The sequence below is a fragment of the Moschus berezovskii genome, chromosome 27, assembly GCF_049115385.1.
Source record: "Moschus berezovskii isolate FMDL1 chromosome 27, NW_MosBer_1.0, whole genome shotgun sequence".
NCBI classification, from domain to species: Eukaryota; Metazoa; Chordata; class Mammalia; order Artiodactyla; family Moschidae; genus Moschus; species Moschus berezovskii.
Genome location: NC_142486.1, coordinates 33115170 through 33128657, shown reverse-complemented (window position 1 = coordinate 33128657; position 13488 = coordinate 33115170). Strand labels below are relative to the sequence as shown.

Genomic DNA, 13488 nt, shown 5'->3' with positions numbered 1-13488 from the left:
AACTATCATCATGTTGTATATCTTAGTGCTTATTTCATACTGGTAACTATTGGGAATCAGCTCTTACAATACCATTGATTTGGAAATTGGAATAGGAAAGCTTTAATAAAGGCACCACGTGATACAGAAAATGGAATATTCCATACAAAACATTATCTGTTTTTACAAAAAAATGTTTCAAGTATGGCCTGCTTGGATTATTTCAATTAGAACCCAATGGTTATAGTAGTGAGGTGTCAACAAAAAGTGGCCTGATAAATGATCAGACTTAGTATCAAATAAAGGCTTACTGGCAGTATAAATTTTGACTTTATATAGTTAGAGTTATAGAACAATGTTTAATTATCAGTGACACAGATGAAAATGGATATAATTTTCAATAAAAATAATTATCTAAATCTGGCACATAGTCTCAACATTATTTTAATATTGTAAATAAATGTTAGTTTTTATCTATGCATTCAAATATGGTATTTTACATTCCAGGATATGAAAGATGGCAAGTCCAGATAGAAGTAAACGGAAGATTTTAAAAGCCAAGAAAACAATGCCTGTAAGTTGCCGGAAGCAAGTAGAGATCCTGAATAACTCAAGGAATGTTGAAGCACTAAAAACAGCAGCAATTGAGAATAATGTATCAAGTGGTAATCAGAATTCAAGTACTGATATCATAAGTTGCAAATGTAGACATTCTGAAAATGATGCTTCCTCATTGAACTCCATCAAAAATTCAGTATGTGAACCAAAAAGTAAAGAATTTTCTCAGAATTTACTAAAACCACTAGAAATTATTGATTTGGAAACAAGATTGGAATACACAGAAGAACAAGTTGTGTACCCTTATGAAAAGCCAAGTAAAACAGTAGAATTTCCCAGGAAACTCTTTATACACGAGGCAAAAGATTCACAAAATACTTCTGAAAATCATTTTGAATGTCAGGCCAGTGTAACAAGATCCTTTTTTGAACATGAAGAAGATTGTAATCTGAAATCCATTTGCCATTTATCCAGTGTATTGAGTGGTATAGTTCAAATTCCAAAGTCTACAAAAACAAATACCTTGGATGATAAGAGAATTGACAAGATAGTTTCCTATTTAGAAGCAAATTCCAGTGCTGAGTTATATGATAAAAAGCAAAGTGACATTTTAATTTTCAGTTCAGATGACCCTTTTGTGCCTGCTGATAAAATACCTAAGTTGGTGAATTCAGTCATTTCAAGTAACTGTGCTGATGACATTTTGAAAAGTGAAGAATCCTATAGAACCTGTCTTTCCAGCATTTTAAGTTGTGAAAATGTAGACGCAAGGTGGCTGTCCTCACTTGACACTGATAGTAATAACAGTAAGTGAATACTTATGTATCTCTTGGAGAAATTAAAATAGTTACTTTGCTTGGGGGAATTTCATTATCTCAGATATAGATACAGTAGAATCCTTATAGACAGGAAAACAGTAAATGATGACAATAATTATTTCAGAGTATCTTGTTTCTTACCCATTCTTGGCAGTGATGGGGAATGGTATCCTCTGTCTCCAAAGGGAAGTTAAGTTCTCGCAAAGAAGGAATCAGTCACTTTCCTGTGAAAGTACAACAGGATTAAAAGGTGGTTTATAGAAATTGTTTGCTTCATTGACACCTTTTCTGTTTTTGGAGTTTTATTAATAAGAAGGCTAGTTGAGAGAGTGGGTTTTTAAAATAGTTGATGAACCCATTTCTTTCCGTAGAATTGACCTGTATATCACATGCCAAGTATAAGCTGATAGATAATAAGCATATATATGCATACAGGTTTGTGTGTATGTCGTGTAAGAAATACATCAAATAATTAACCAATAAAGTTTTAGGATTATAAAATCATTAAAATAGCAGAAGTAAATTTTATTAAAAGTAGGGTGTTTTATAGCTTAATGAAATATAAGAAAAAAATGATTTCATAGGAAAAATATTTTCTTGTCTAGGCTACAGAATAATCATTTAACAAGGTGAATTTTAAGTTGTTTAAAAGTAATGGGAGGGTCACCTATTAAAAATATGTTGGACTGCCTAAATAACTATAAAAATAATTTAAGACCACTCAACTGTAAACAGAAGATCTAATGCTATAATTTATTCAGTTATTATTATTAAATAAGCATTAAATGTGTATTAAGTAAGAGGGGAGGAAAGTATATCCCAAACCAGTACTAAGATTTTTTTTTTTTAATTTGTTGGAATTTTTCATACAATTACATTTTCTAAAAAATGCTCCCGTGGTCACATTTTAGTTTTTAAATTTGCTTGCTGCTGCTGCTAAGTCGCTTCAGTCGTGTCCGACTCTGTGCGACCCCATAGACGGCAACCTACCAGGCTCCCCGACCCCTGGGATTCTCCAGGCAAGAACACTGGAGTGGGTTGTTGGTCTTCTTCTTCAGTGCGTGAAAGGGAAAAGTGAAAGTGAAGTCGCTCAGTCGTGTCCGACTCTTCGCGACCCCATGGACTACAGCCAACCAGGCTCCTCCGTCCATGGGATTTTCCAGGCAAGAGTACTGGAGTGGGGTGCCGTTGCCTTCTCCGTAAATTTGCTTCAGTTCAGTTCAGTCGCTCAGTCGTGTCCCACTCTTTGTGACCCCATGAATCACAGCACGCCAGGCCTCCCTATCCATCACCAACTCCCGGAGTTCACTCAAACTCATGTCCATCGAGTCGGTGATGCCATCCAGCCATCTCATTCTCTGTCGTCCCCGTCTCCTCCCACCCCCAATCCCTCCCAGCATCAGACTCTTTTCCAGTGAGTCAAGGGATCCCTAAATTAGAAAATCCCCCTTTCATTAGAAGGAATATTTTTATCTCTAATCTTTTCATCTTCCCAAGGCCATAATCAAAAGAAGAGGATGTTTTCAGAAAACAAAGAAAATGTTAAGCGTGTGAAAACTTCAAAGCAAATTAATGAAAATATTTCTGTAGCTCTGGAAAAGCAAACAGCTTTGCTGGAACAGGTAAAATATTTGGGTTAAATATTTGCTTCAGAAGCTTACTTTTGATGAGTAAAAGATAGTAAAAGTTAATTGATCTACACAGTGAGTACAGATAATGTTCATGATGAAGGCCTGGTACATGAAAACTGAATTAGCAAGTGGAGGTATTAGGAAAAAATAATTGTTTACATCACATCTCTAGATCCTTGAAAATGGTCCTTTACAGAGAAGTCTACAGAATCATGTGAAGGGAGGGAGCTGTGGTATTAATAGAGAATAGGCTTTTTGGTCAGTATTTTGCTCAAATTCTTGCAAGTCAGATACTACATGACCTTGAGCTTTGTGAACAATTCTGTCTCTTTTGTACTGGTCATGGGATTCTTTGATCTCCAGCTATAGCTGTTTGTTACCACAGTTGATACTTCATAGAGTCAGGCAGCCCAGATGTTCATTGTAAAGTCCTGCAACTAAGTCATTATGTGATAGATTAATGTCTGTCATTAGCTGTAATGGATCAAAATGTCTCAATCCAAACTATCCTACTGTTTCAGAAACAAAAACACTACTGTTTCTTACAAAGGCCATTACAATTACATAGTTACGTATTATATGAATATATATTTGCATAATAAATGGAAACCTTCTGAAAGACTCAAACAGAATCAGCTTAAAAGGTGAGGCAACACTTTCACCCTTTCTACCTCTTACTTTCTTCTGCAAGGCAAAGGAGACATTAAAAAAAAAAGTGTAAATATTCTGTTGTTTGCAAGAATGAGGAAGCAGAATTATGTTAAGCGTGCGTGTGTGTGTATGTACACATGTGCACGCATGCTCAGTCTTTCAATCATATCCAACCGTTTGTAGCCCATGGGTTGTAGCCCACCAGGCTCCTCTGTCCATGGGATTTCCCCAGGCAAGAATACTGAAATGAGTTGCCATTTCCTATTCCGGGGATCTTCCTGACCCAGGGATCCAACCCGCATCTTTTACGTGGATATAGCTTAACAGGTTGGGGATTGCAGATGCGTTATTCCCAGTGAGTTAGTAGCTGAATTCAGAAATAAGTTCTGATGTGGACATATAAAGAAAAAATTATTGTTTGAACATTTTAATTTTTTTAGAATGGAAAAATCAGAGTTTCATTCACTTCTATTACCTGCCTCATAAAATAGTTGGTCCACATTGATGCAGAATACAGTCCTTCCCACTGAGGTTTAGAGAATGTATTTTATTTGTTATCCTTCCGAACCACTACCACCAGAAGTTTCTTGCATTGTCCAGAGACAAAGGTTTTTAGCTAATTCCTTTTATCTGTCTCCCGGTAACTAACTCTCACTCACTTGATATTTTCATTCCTGTCTAAACATTTGACTCTCTAAACCACATCTGTTTTCCTTGTTTGAATCCCAGTGGAATAGGGCTTCCCATTCTGACATTGTTCTTTCCTACTGAGAGAGTCCGAAAGCTGTTGACTCATCTTTTGAGGTTTCAAAAGGATCTTGTCCTGATGTATTCCAATTACTGAAGTAGACGGGGGTTTTCTTCTGAAGTCTTAAATTATTCACCCTATGCACCAGTGTAGAAAGTTGAGTCAAGATACATAATTACCAGTCTTTCTCTAATATGTAGGCCACTTTGCCTGCCATATGCAAATTGTAGCTAGGACTTCATCTAATTCCGTAATTTTAGTCACATTACCATCGGTAGAAGACATTTATGAGGTATTTGGTGGAGGTTATTGTGCCTTCCTTCTGTATGAAGAATGTCACCACTAAATGAGAACGAATATCTCTGCTTCACCATAGGAATCATGCCTTAATGGGCAGTTAGTCCAAAGTAACGAAGTTTTAAGAGTCTGCCTTCATCTGAATCATCGAGAGTACTTGTTTAAATTGTGTTTATTTTAAATTGAGTTCATTAATAATTGTTTTAAGCTTCTTTTTTCTCAAACTTACCTGATAAGAATCATTAGTGGTGCCTATACAACTTTCCAGGCCCCTTTCCAGGAAATTGTTTCATGAATCCAGGTTAGGGCCTAAGAGTTTGTGATTTTTAACAAGTATTCCATGTGATTCTTCCTTACCAGGGAAGTTTGACAAACACTTTGTTCCTTTTGCTTCCTAGCAAAACAGTATTTCCCTAAACAGAACAGACATGTTTTTCCAGAATTTCACTGGGGTATGAGCTTCACATATTGACCTTAGTCATTGAACTGGCAAGCATCAGTAATGCATAAAAACCTTACATGGGTTGATAGGTAACGCCTGTCAGTAAAAATAGTATGAGTTTCTGAGCATTTACTTACATAATACGTTTATTTTAAGCAGTTAATTTAATCAGATATTCAAAAATTGTAAGAGTACAAGTGATAATCATGTCTAATAATGTTGAGAAACCACTGAAGAAATGTTAATGAAGCACTACAGAAGAAATAGAGTAGACAGTGATTTTGAGGAGCAAGAACAATTGGGAATGAGAAGGGAAAACCTTGGGAATAATCAAAATTATTGATTATGACTAGTCATGCAAGTGACATCAGTATAAATGAGTTTAACATTGAAACTGTTCTAATTTTGAACCCCAAGTTACAAGATATTAGGGGAAGATAAATATATTACTAATAAATGCCTTAATTATATCATGACAGGTTTTGTACTAAAAGAGACTCCTCTGTTGTGAGCGTTGCTTAAAGGAGCATATACATTGAGCAAACTACCTGTAGTGAATATTTCTGAATGTATGGCTCAGCAGAGCTGTTCATTTCTTTGGCCACTGAGATTAATTATGCTCCCTGAAAATAGGCCAGTCTGTTTTCTGAAGACCAGCCAGATAATGAAATTCATTAGTGTTTCATATGCTAACTACTATAATCTGATAGAATAGCATGCATTATGCCAGGTAGCATTAGTCACATAATTGTCACTAGTATCTTACAATTTTAACAATAAGAAGTCTTCCCTATCCCCTATCCTCACCCCCAACATAAAACTATGTACGGAGATTATTTTGCATATTTATGTCCTTTCTTTAAATTCAGTGTTTTCCATTTTATAGAGCTCTTATGCAGCTCTTATGCATATTATCTTTTTATGTGCTTACGAAAATCCTACGAGCATGCCTTTTCAACACTGTATGACATCTGTCCATTTGTGGACAGGGCAAATGAAGCTCAGAGGTGTTGTGACTTCCCAAAGGTCATACAGCTTTTTAATGACAGGGTCAAGGCTCAAATTTTCATAATTTGCTTTATATCTCCTACAGATCAACCAGCCGTTTGAGATAAGCAGTCTCTTTTCATAGAGTACTAGGTTTCAGTTATGGTCATTGAAAATATATATATAAATGGGACTAAATAGGCTTTTATTGTTCCTTTAATTTGTATTATGGAATTCAACTGAAACTGTAGGAAACTAAAATTAGTATTGGGAGAATAAACTTAATTTCTAACTTATCCATATATTTAAATGTTAGATGCGTTCTGCTGAATTTGATTTTTAACTTTTATAAAACTTCAGTTCAGTTCAGTTCAGTCGCTCAGTCGTGTCCGACTCTCCGCGACCCCATGAATCACAGCACGCCAGGCCTCCCTGTCCATCACCAACTCCCGGAGTACACTCAAACTCATGTCCACAGAGTCGGTGATGCCATCCAGCCATCTCATTCTCCGCCGTCCCCTTCTCCTCCCGCCCCCAACCTTTCCCAGCATCAGAGTCTTTTCCAGTGAGTCAACTCGTCTCATGAGGTGGCCAAAGTATTGGAGTTTCAGCTTTAGCATCAGTCCCTCCAATGAACATCCAGGATTGACTGATATAGTAATACAAATATATAAATAAAGCACATTTTACTAGTTACAGTAAACCTAGAAAAAGGCAAAGCTCTTTTCAAGAAGTAGACGATAAATTGCTTTTAAATTTGAGACATGGGGTGTTTTGTATTTTTAAATTCTAGGTCAGACATTTGATTCGAGAGGAGATCTGTAGTATAAATTACAAACTATTTGATAACAAACTGAGAGAACTGACTGAACGCATTGGGAAGACACAGTGCAAAAATAAACATGAAGCAATAGCGGATGAACTCCTCGTAAGTTTCTAACTTCATTTGGTTTCATTCGAGTCCTTTTAAAAAGTAGAATTTAATGATGTTGTACATGTTAGGAAAGGAAAATAAAGGTAGACTGAAATCTGATCCCTGGCCACAACCTGATATATTAATACTATACATAGAATTTATTATACCTCAGCTGTTTTGGTCCTTGAGAAATACTTGTAGAGCCATTAGCCATTCAGTGTCAGTTCAAAAATACATTTTGTATTAGAGTTTGTATAACCTGTTCCAGGCTTTCTTTAGGGGTTTTTTTTTGTTTTATTTTACTCTTCTAGGGTTACTTGTGGATTGGTATTTCTATCACCATTAATTTTATGGTGAACTAATTAGAAGTTTCATTTTCTTTTTTAATCTTCCATTCTTGGACATAGCGTCAAACCTGATTTAAATGTTTGTCTTACATAAGAATTTCTCATATATTTGGTGGATGCCTAAGTCTCACAAAACTACATGGGCAAATAGTTTTCTTGCTGTCTCTATATGATATATTTTTTTGATACTCTGGTTTTGTATTTATTTTTTTCTTTTAGGCAAAAATAGCAAAACTTCAAAGACGTGTTAAAGCGGTGTTGTTATCTCAGAGGCATTGTGTGGAACCAAACGTGGAATCCAACAATACAGCTTGTAAGGTTGGTATAAATGTATAGGAGTTTTAGTAACTTATTTGACCCACATTATAAGTAGTCAGATTGTAAGAACAGAATATACTTCCAGATGAAGACATGGGTTTAAAAGATAATAAATTTATACTTAAGAGTATTCCTGTGACTCTCGAGAAGATACCCTCAGATAGCCAAAAGTAATGACACTTGTATTTCTTTTATAATATGAGTAGAGAGGTGATTTGTGATCGCCTAGACTGCCTCCCTCTCTGTTATTTTATCAGGATGAAAAATTTCAAATGTACACAGAAAAGCTAAAATAATTTTATAGTGAATGCTTGTATAGTCAATGTCTAACTTCTACCTTTATTTTTTGAATATATTTATGTTTGTCATGCATCTGTCATTCTACTCATCCCCAAACCATCTTTATATTTGGTCCATTCATAAGTACTAATATATTTTGTATCAAAATGCACTTTGCAGTGTCCACTTCAAAATATCTTAACATGAGTGTCATTAAATAGAGTTTAGTATCTGTTTATAGTTTTTATAAAAAAATTTAAAATAAGTATACGTTCACTGAATTTTTTTCTTCTGTTTTTTTTCCCTTCAGTATCATATATGCACTAGCCTCAATAACTCAATTGCAAAGCATTTTCTTCCCTGTTTTCTGAAAGTTTGTGTAAGATTTTTATTACTTCTTTAAATATTTGATAAAATCCACCTCTGAAAACTATTTGGGCCAGAAGTTTTCTTATAAGAAGCCTTTTTCCTGAAAATGTAATTCTTTAATAGAATAAAGCAATTAAGATTTTTGTTTCATCTTGTGTGTTAGCTTTGTAAGTTATCTTAGCAAGGAATTTGTCCATTTTGTCTAAGTTGTTGGTTTTGTTGGCATAAAGTTATTGATAAAATTCCCTTGCCATTTTAATGTTTATACATCTGTAGTGATATACTCTTTCATTTCTGTTACTTGTATAATCCATGTTTTCTTTTTTTTTAATCAGTCTTATTTTAGATGTAATTTATTCTTTTTCCAGCTTCTTAAGAGATAAAGAGCTTTAATTTTTAACCTTCTTTTCTACTAGAAAATATTTAAAGGTACATGCTTTCTTCTCAGCACTGCTGTTTCTAAGCATCCTCTGAGCACTGATATTATGTACTTCTCAGTGCAGAGAGTATGATAATAATCTGGATTATTCTGTATTTTTGTTTTCCGTTAGTTCAAAGTAATTTCTTATTGCTCTTGTGGTATCGTCCTTTGATCTGTGGATTATTTAGAAGTATGTGTTTAATTTTCAGACATTTCTAGCTAAATTTTATTGCTATCTGTTTTGGTCAAAGAACATACTATGTAAAATTTCGATCTTGAGTTATTGACAGTTTATGCCCAAGGTATGCTTTCCCCTGGTGAATGTTCCATGTACACTTGAAAAGGATATTGGGTGTAATATTCTATAAGTTTCACATCTGTGCTAGTTGTATCAAGATGGTTCATAGTGGTGAATTATGGCTCCCAAAAGATGTCCTGACCTAATGCCCAGAACCTGTTACTTAATGTACTTAAAAGAAGCTTATGAATAGGAAGATTATCCTAGTGGGCTCAATATCATCATTGGGGTCCTTATAAAAAGGAGTGAAGGTTAAAGACAGAAAATAGAGATGGGACAATGAAAGCAGAGGTTGGATGATTGCACTGAAGATGGAGGCAAGGGCTACAAGCTAAGGAATGCTGGCAGCTCCTAGAAGCTGGAAAAAAGGAAATGGATTCTCTTCTGAAGCCTCCAGAAGGGATCCAGCCCTGCTAACAATTTTATTTTAATAAAATCAGTTTCAAACTTCTGGCCTTCAGAAGTGTGATGGAATAAATTTCTGTTGTTTTAAACCACCTAGTTTGTGGTAATTTGTTCTCACAGCCTCCAAAAACTAATACAGGATGTGGTACCAGGAAGTATGATGTGCTGTTGTAACAAATACCGAAAAATATGGAAGTGGATTTGGAATGGTAGAGGCTGGAGGAATATTGAAGAACATGATTTTTCAAAAGCTTGGATTACCTTGAACAGACTTAATAGAAATATAGATGTTAAAGTCTACAAATAAGGGCTCAGGAGGAAATGAGGAACACCTTAGAGAAACTTTATATATTTTAAGAAAATACCTAAATCTTCATAAACAGACTTTTGGTAGAAATATGGACATTTAAAAGCACTGTCCGTGAAGACTCAAATAAGGAACATATTATTGGAAATTGGGGAGGAGGGAGTTCTTGTTACATTATGGGAGAAAGCTTAGCTGAAATGTGACCTACAGTGATATAACATGGAAAGCAGAATTTATAAGTGATAAACTTGTATTTTTATTAGGCTGTTGAGATTTTTGAGCAAAGTGTTGAAAGTTTGGCTTGGTTTCTTGCTTCTTACAGTAAAATGTGAGAGAGAAGAGATAAATTGAAGGAGAAACTGTTTAGCAAAAAGGAACCAGTATTTGATTTGGGAAATTATTAGACTATCCAAAACTCATCAACTAGAGAAGAACAAGTAGGAAAATTGATTCATTTCTGGTCTTCACTTTATTACTATAAGTATAAAAAATAAAATTTTCTTTGTTAAAGCTGAATGTTTATTAATTCCTAAAATTCAGTATAATAGGAATGAAATATCTTCTTTATTCTTCTGTGTCTAGGTACTTAGGTATTTGTTTTTCCTTCTTTTAAAGCTAAGAAGTTGCTTCATGTTGTCATTATTTTTATTTCTTTTGATGTATTTTTTAAAAATTCATTTTGGCAGAGTAACTGCGATCATGGTCATCAGCCATTGATATACATATAATTTGTTTTACCATATGTATGTGGAAATAGTTTGAGAACAATTTCCAAGTGAAATTTTAACCTATCAATTTTGTGTGGAAGACCACAGTTGGTAACCCTGCCCTCAACTGCTTTTTCCTCACCCAATTAACAGGTTGCAAATTCAGAGACGATGAATTTGGCTAAGAATCCAGAGTCAGTTAATAGTCCACAGGAAAGGAAAACTGTGAAATCTGAAACTTCTAACCCTTCAGAAAAAGCAAGTAAAAAGATTAATTGGTCACGGGAACATAATGAAGCTGTTTCTGAAAGGTAGGCATTTCTGTAAAAATGGATGAACTTGCTTATCTAAATGTATTTGTAAACATATGTACTCTTTTTCTCAATGTAAAATAGCTTAAAGCTTTCATTTATATGAAAACTATTTTTGTCCATTATGAAGAAATTGGTTCTCCAGAAGGTTAATTGTTGTTTTAACTGTACTGAATAAAACTTTGAATTGGTTAGATGATTAGGTTTTTCACTGTGATGCTTTCTATCTTTGATATGGCAACCAGAGTGATAAACTGGATCATTCTAGTAAATTTTCACTTCTACACATAGAAGAATCAAGGCCCTATGAAACAGTGATTTTAAAAAAATTACACAGAAGAGTAAGATTAGGAAAATAATACAAGGAAAAAAATGACTAAACTTAGTTCCCTGCATGTTGGAAGTATATAGTATCACGATAGTGTCAAATTAGAGTGAATAGACTAACTTACAGAGAAGGCAATGACAAGCCACTCCAGTACTCTTGCCTGGAAAATCCCATGGATGGAGGAGCCTGGTGGGCTGCAGTCCATGGGGTCGCTAGGGGTCGGACATGACTGAGCGACTTCACTTTCACTTTTCACTTTCACACATTGGAGAAGGAAATGGCAACCCAGTGTTCTTGCCTGGAGAATCCCAGGGACGGGGGAGCCTGGTGGGCTTCCGTCTATGGGGTCACAAAGAGTCGGACACGACTGAAGTGACTTAGCAGCAGCAGACTAACTTATTCATCTAGTTGATCACAAAGCAGCTGAGACACACCTGATCTCCAGTCTAGTCTAATAAAAGATTTGGGACTGGCAGGGAAGAAGTAGTTTAGTTTAGCAGAGAAGCTTGATTGGTGATCTTGGCCTGGATTGATATTCAAGGGTAGAGGGGTGGGGATATTTTAATGAATTATTTTCACTGGTGCCTCTCAACAGTTTTTGAGCTTTATAATATCATTTTATTACTTAACATTCACTCTTTAAAATATCCTATGATTTTGCTTTTATATGGTAAATTATACTGCAGCTTTTAAAAAGAGGATACTATATAATCAAAAATAAGTGACTTAAATAATGGCCATTGAATGGAGAATATCACTGTTCTTCCCCAAATGACTGCATACTCAAGGATGCTGTAAAATTGAAGAGAAGCATTTCAGATCTACGCCATTTACATGCAGTTCTGACTCTTCAGAAGAAATCCTATGTTCCATAATATTGAGGTCTGAATTCTAGTTTGAGTCAGGAAGCTGCTGTGAAGAAGGCATTTACTTAGTTGGCAAAGAAAAGAGTCACATTTCAATGAGTCTTTACTGCTGCCACTTATGATGCCTGTGCTGAAACTCATAAAGTGACAAGAAAAATAAAATGCTGTTGATAGAAGTGAAAACATTAAAAGTGAAAGACACCATTAAAATAACATTTCATAGGCTATATGCAAAATTTATCAATGGCTTGTATCTATGATATGAACAATTCACCTTTCCATGCTCTATAATGAAGGCAGAATGTACAATTTATGAAACTGTTTCAGGCAGCACTCTCAGCCCAAAGTGAGTGTGACAATAGGTGTATACAATAAATGTGCAACTTGACCCTGCTAAGTAAGTAGGTGAGGTTCAGTGGTGAGTTTTATAAAACATTTAAGGAAGAAACAATACCAGTTTTAAACAAACCATACCAAATATAAAAATAAGAGGGACTATTCTCCAGTTCATTTCATGAGACTAGATACTAAAGTGTATTAACTCTGACACATTGATAATGAAATCAATTGTAGAATTTTACAGAGATGGAAATTACAGTTTACCCAAAAAATGATTCAAATAATCCTAAACAAGAGACCAGTAAACCAAAATCAACAATATATAAAAGTTGATTTTGTTCTAGGAATGCTGCAATGTTGGTTTAACAATAACGAATTGACGTAAGTAATGTGCTTGGAGAGTCATCATCAGCTCACAATAAATGTAGGATTTGATAAAATATCTATTTTATGATTAAAAACAAATTCTTAGCAAACTTGGAATAAGAGGTAACTTCCTTAATCTAATAAAGAGTTATCTATGCTGCTGCTGCTGCTAAGTCGCTTCAGTTGTGTCTGACTCTCTACGACCCCATAGACGGCAACGCACCAGACTCCCTCGTCCCTGGGATTCTCCAGGCAAGAACACTAGAGTGGGTTGCCATTTCCTTCTCCAATGCATGAAAGTGAAAAGTGAAAGTAAAGTCGCTCAGTCGTGTCCAACTCTTAATGACCCCATGGACTGCAGCCTACTAGGCTCCTCCATCCATGGGATTTGCCAGGCAAAGAGTACTGGAGTGGGTTGCCATTGCCTTCTCCGAAAGAGTATCTATAAAAACCCTAAAACTAATCTGATAGTGAAATATGGGAAATATTCCCTTTGAGATAAAAATAGAAGGGTGCCTGCTGTTACCACTTTAATGTTATACTAATATCTTGGCTAATGCAAAAAAAAGAAAAATATAAAAGATTTAAAAAAACAGTAAATATTATTGCAGAGATGATTGGGGTATTATATATATGTAGAAAATTCAACGGAACCTACAGATAAATTAGGATTAATTAGAGTTAAGCACAATTGCTAAACTCAAGTATATAAGAAATCAGTTATATTCTTATGTACCAAATATGGGCTTCCCTGATGTTTCAGACAGTAAAGAATCTGCCTGGAATGCAGGAGAGCCAGG

The 13488-nt window shown here is 35.1% G+C and overlaps 1 protein-coding gene across 7 annotated transcripts in view; it reads left to right on the top strand.

The window, feature by feature from the left end:
* ATF7IP2 (activating transcription factor 7 interacting protein 2) overlaps positions 1–13488 on the top strand; it is an 82644-nt gene that overhangs the window by 20236 nt on the left and 48920 nt on the right. For 6 of the 7 annotated variants that reach the window (XM_088833013.1, XM_088833011.1, XM_088833010.1 and 3 more), the window contains 5 exons: positions 487–1343; positions 2853–2977; positions 6905–7039; positions 7594–7692; positions 10632–10789. In XM_088833013.1, coding sequence (XP_088689139.1) covers positions 497–1343; positions 2853–2977; positions 6905–7039; positions 7594–7692; positions 10632–10789 — 1364 coding nt within the window. In that variant the 5' untranslated portion in view covers positions 487–496. The remainder of the gene's footprint in view (positions 1–486; positions 1344–2852; positions 2978–6904; positions 7040–7593; positions 7693–10631; positions 10790–13488) is intronic. The other variant, XM_088833015.1, reaches the window with a different exon arrangement.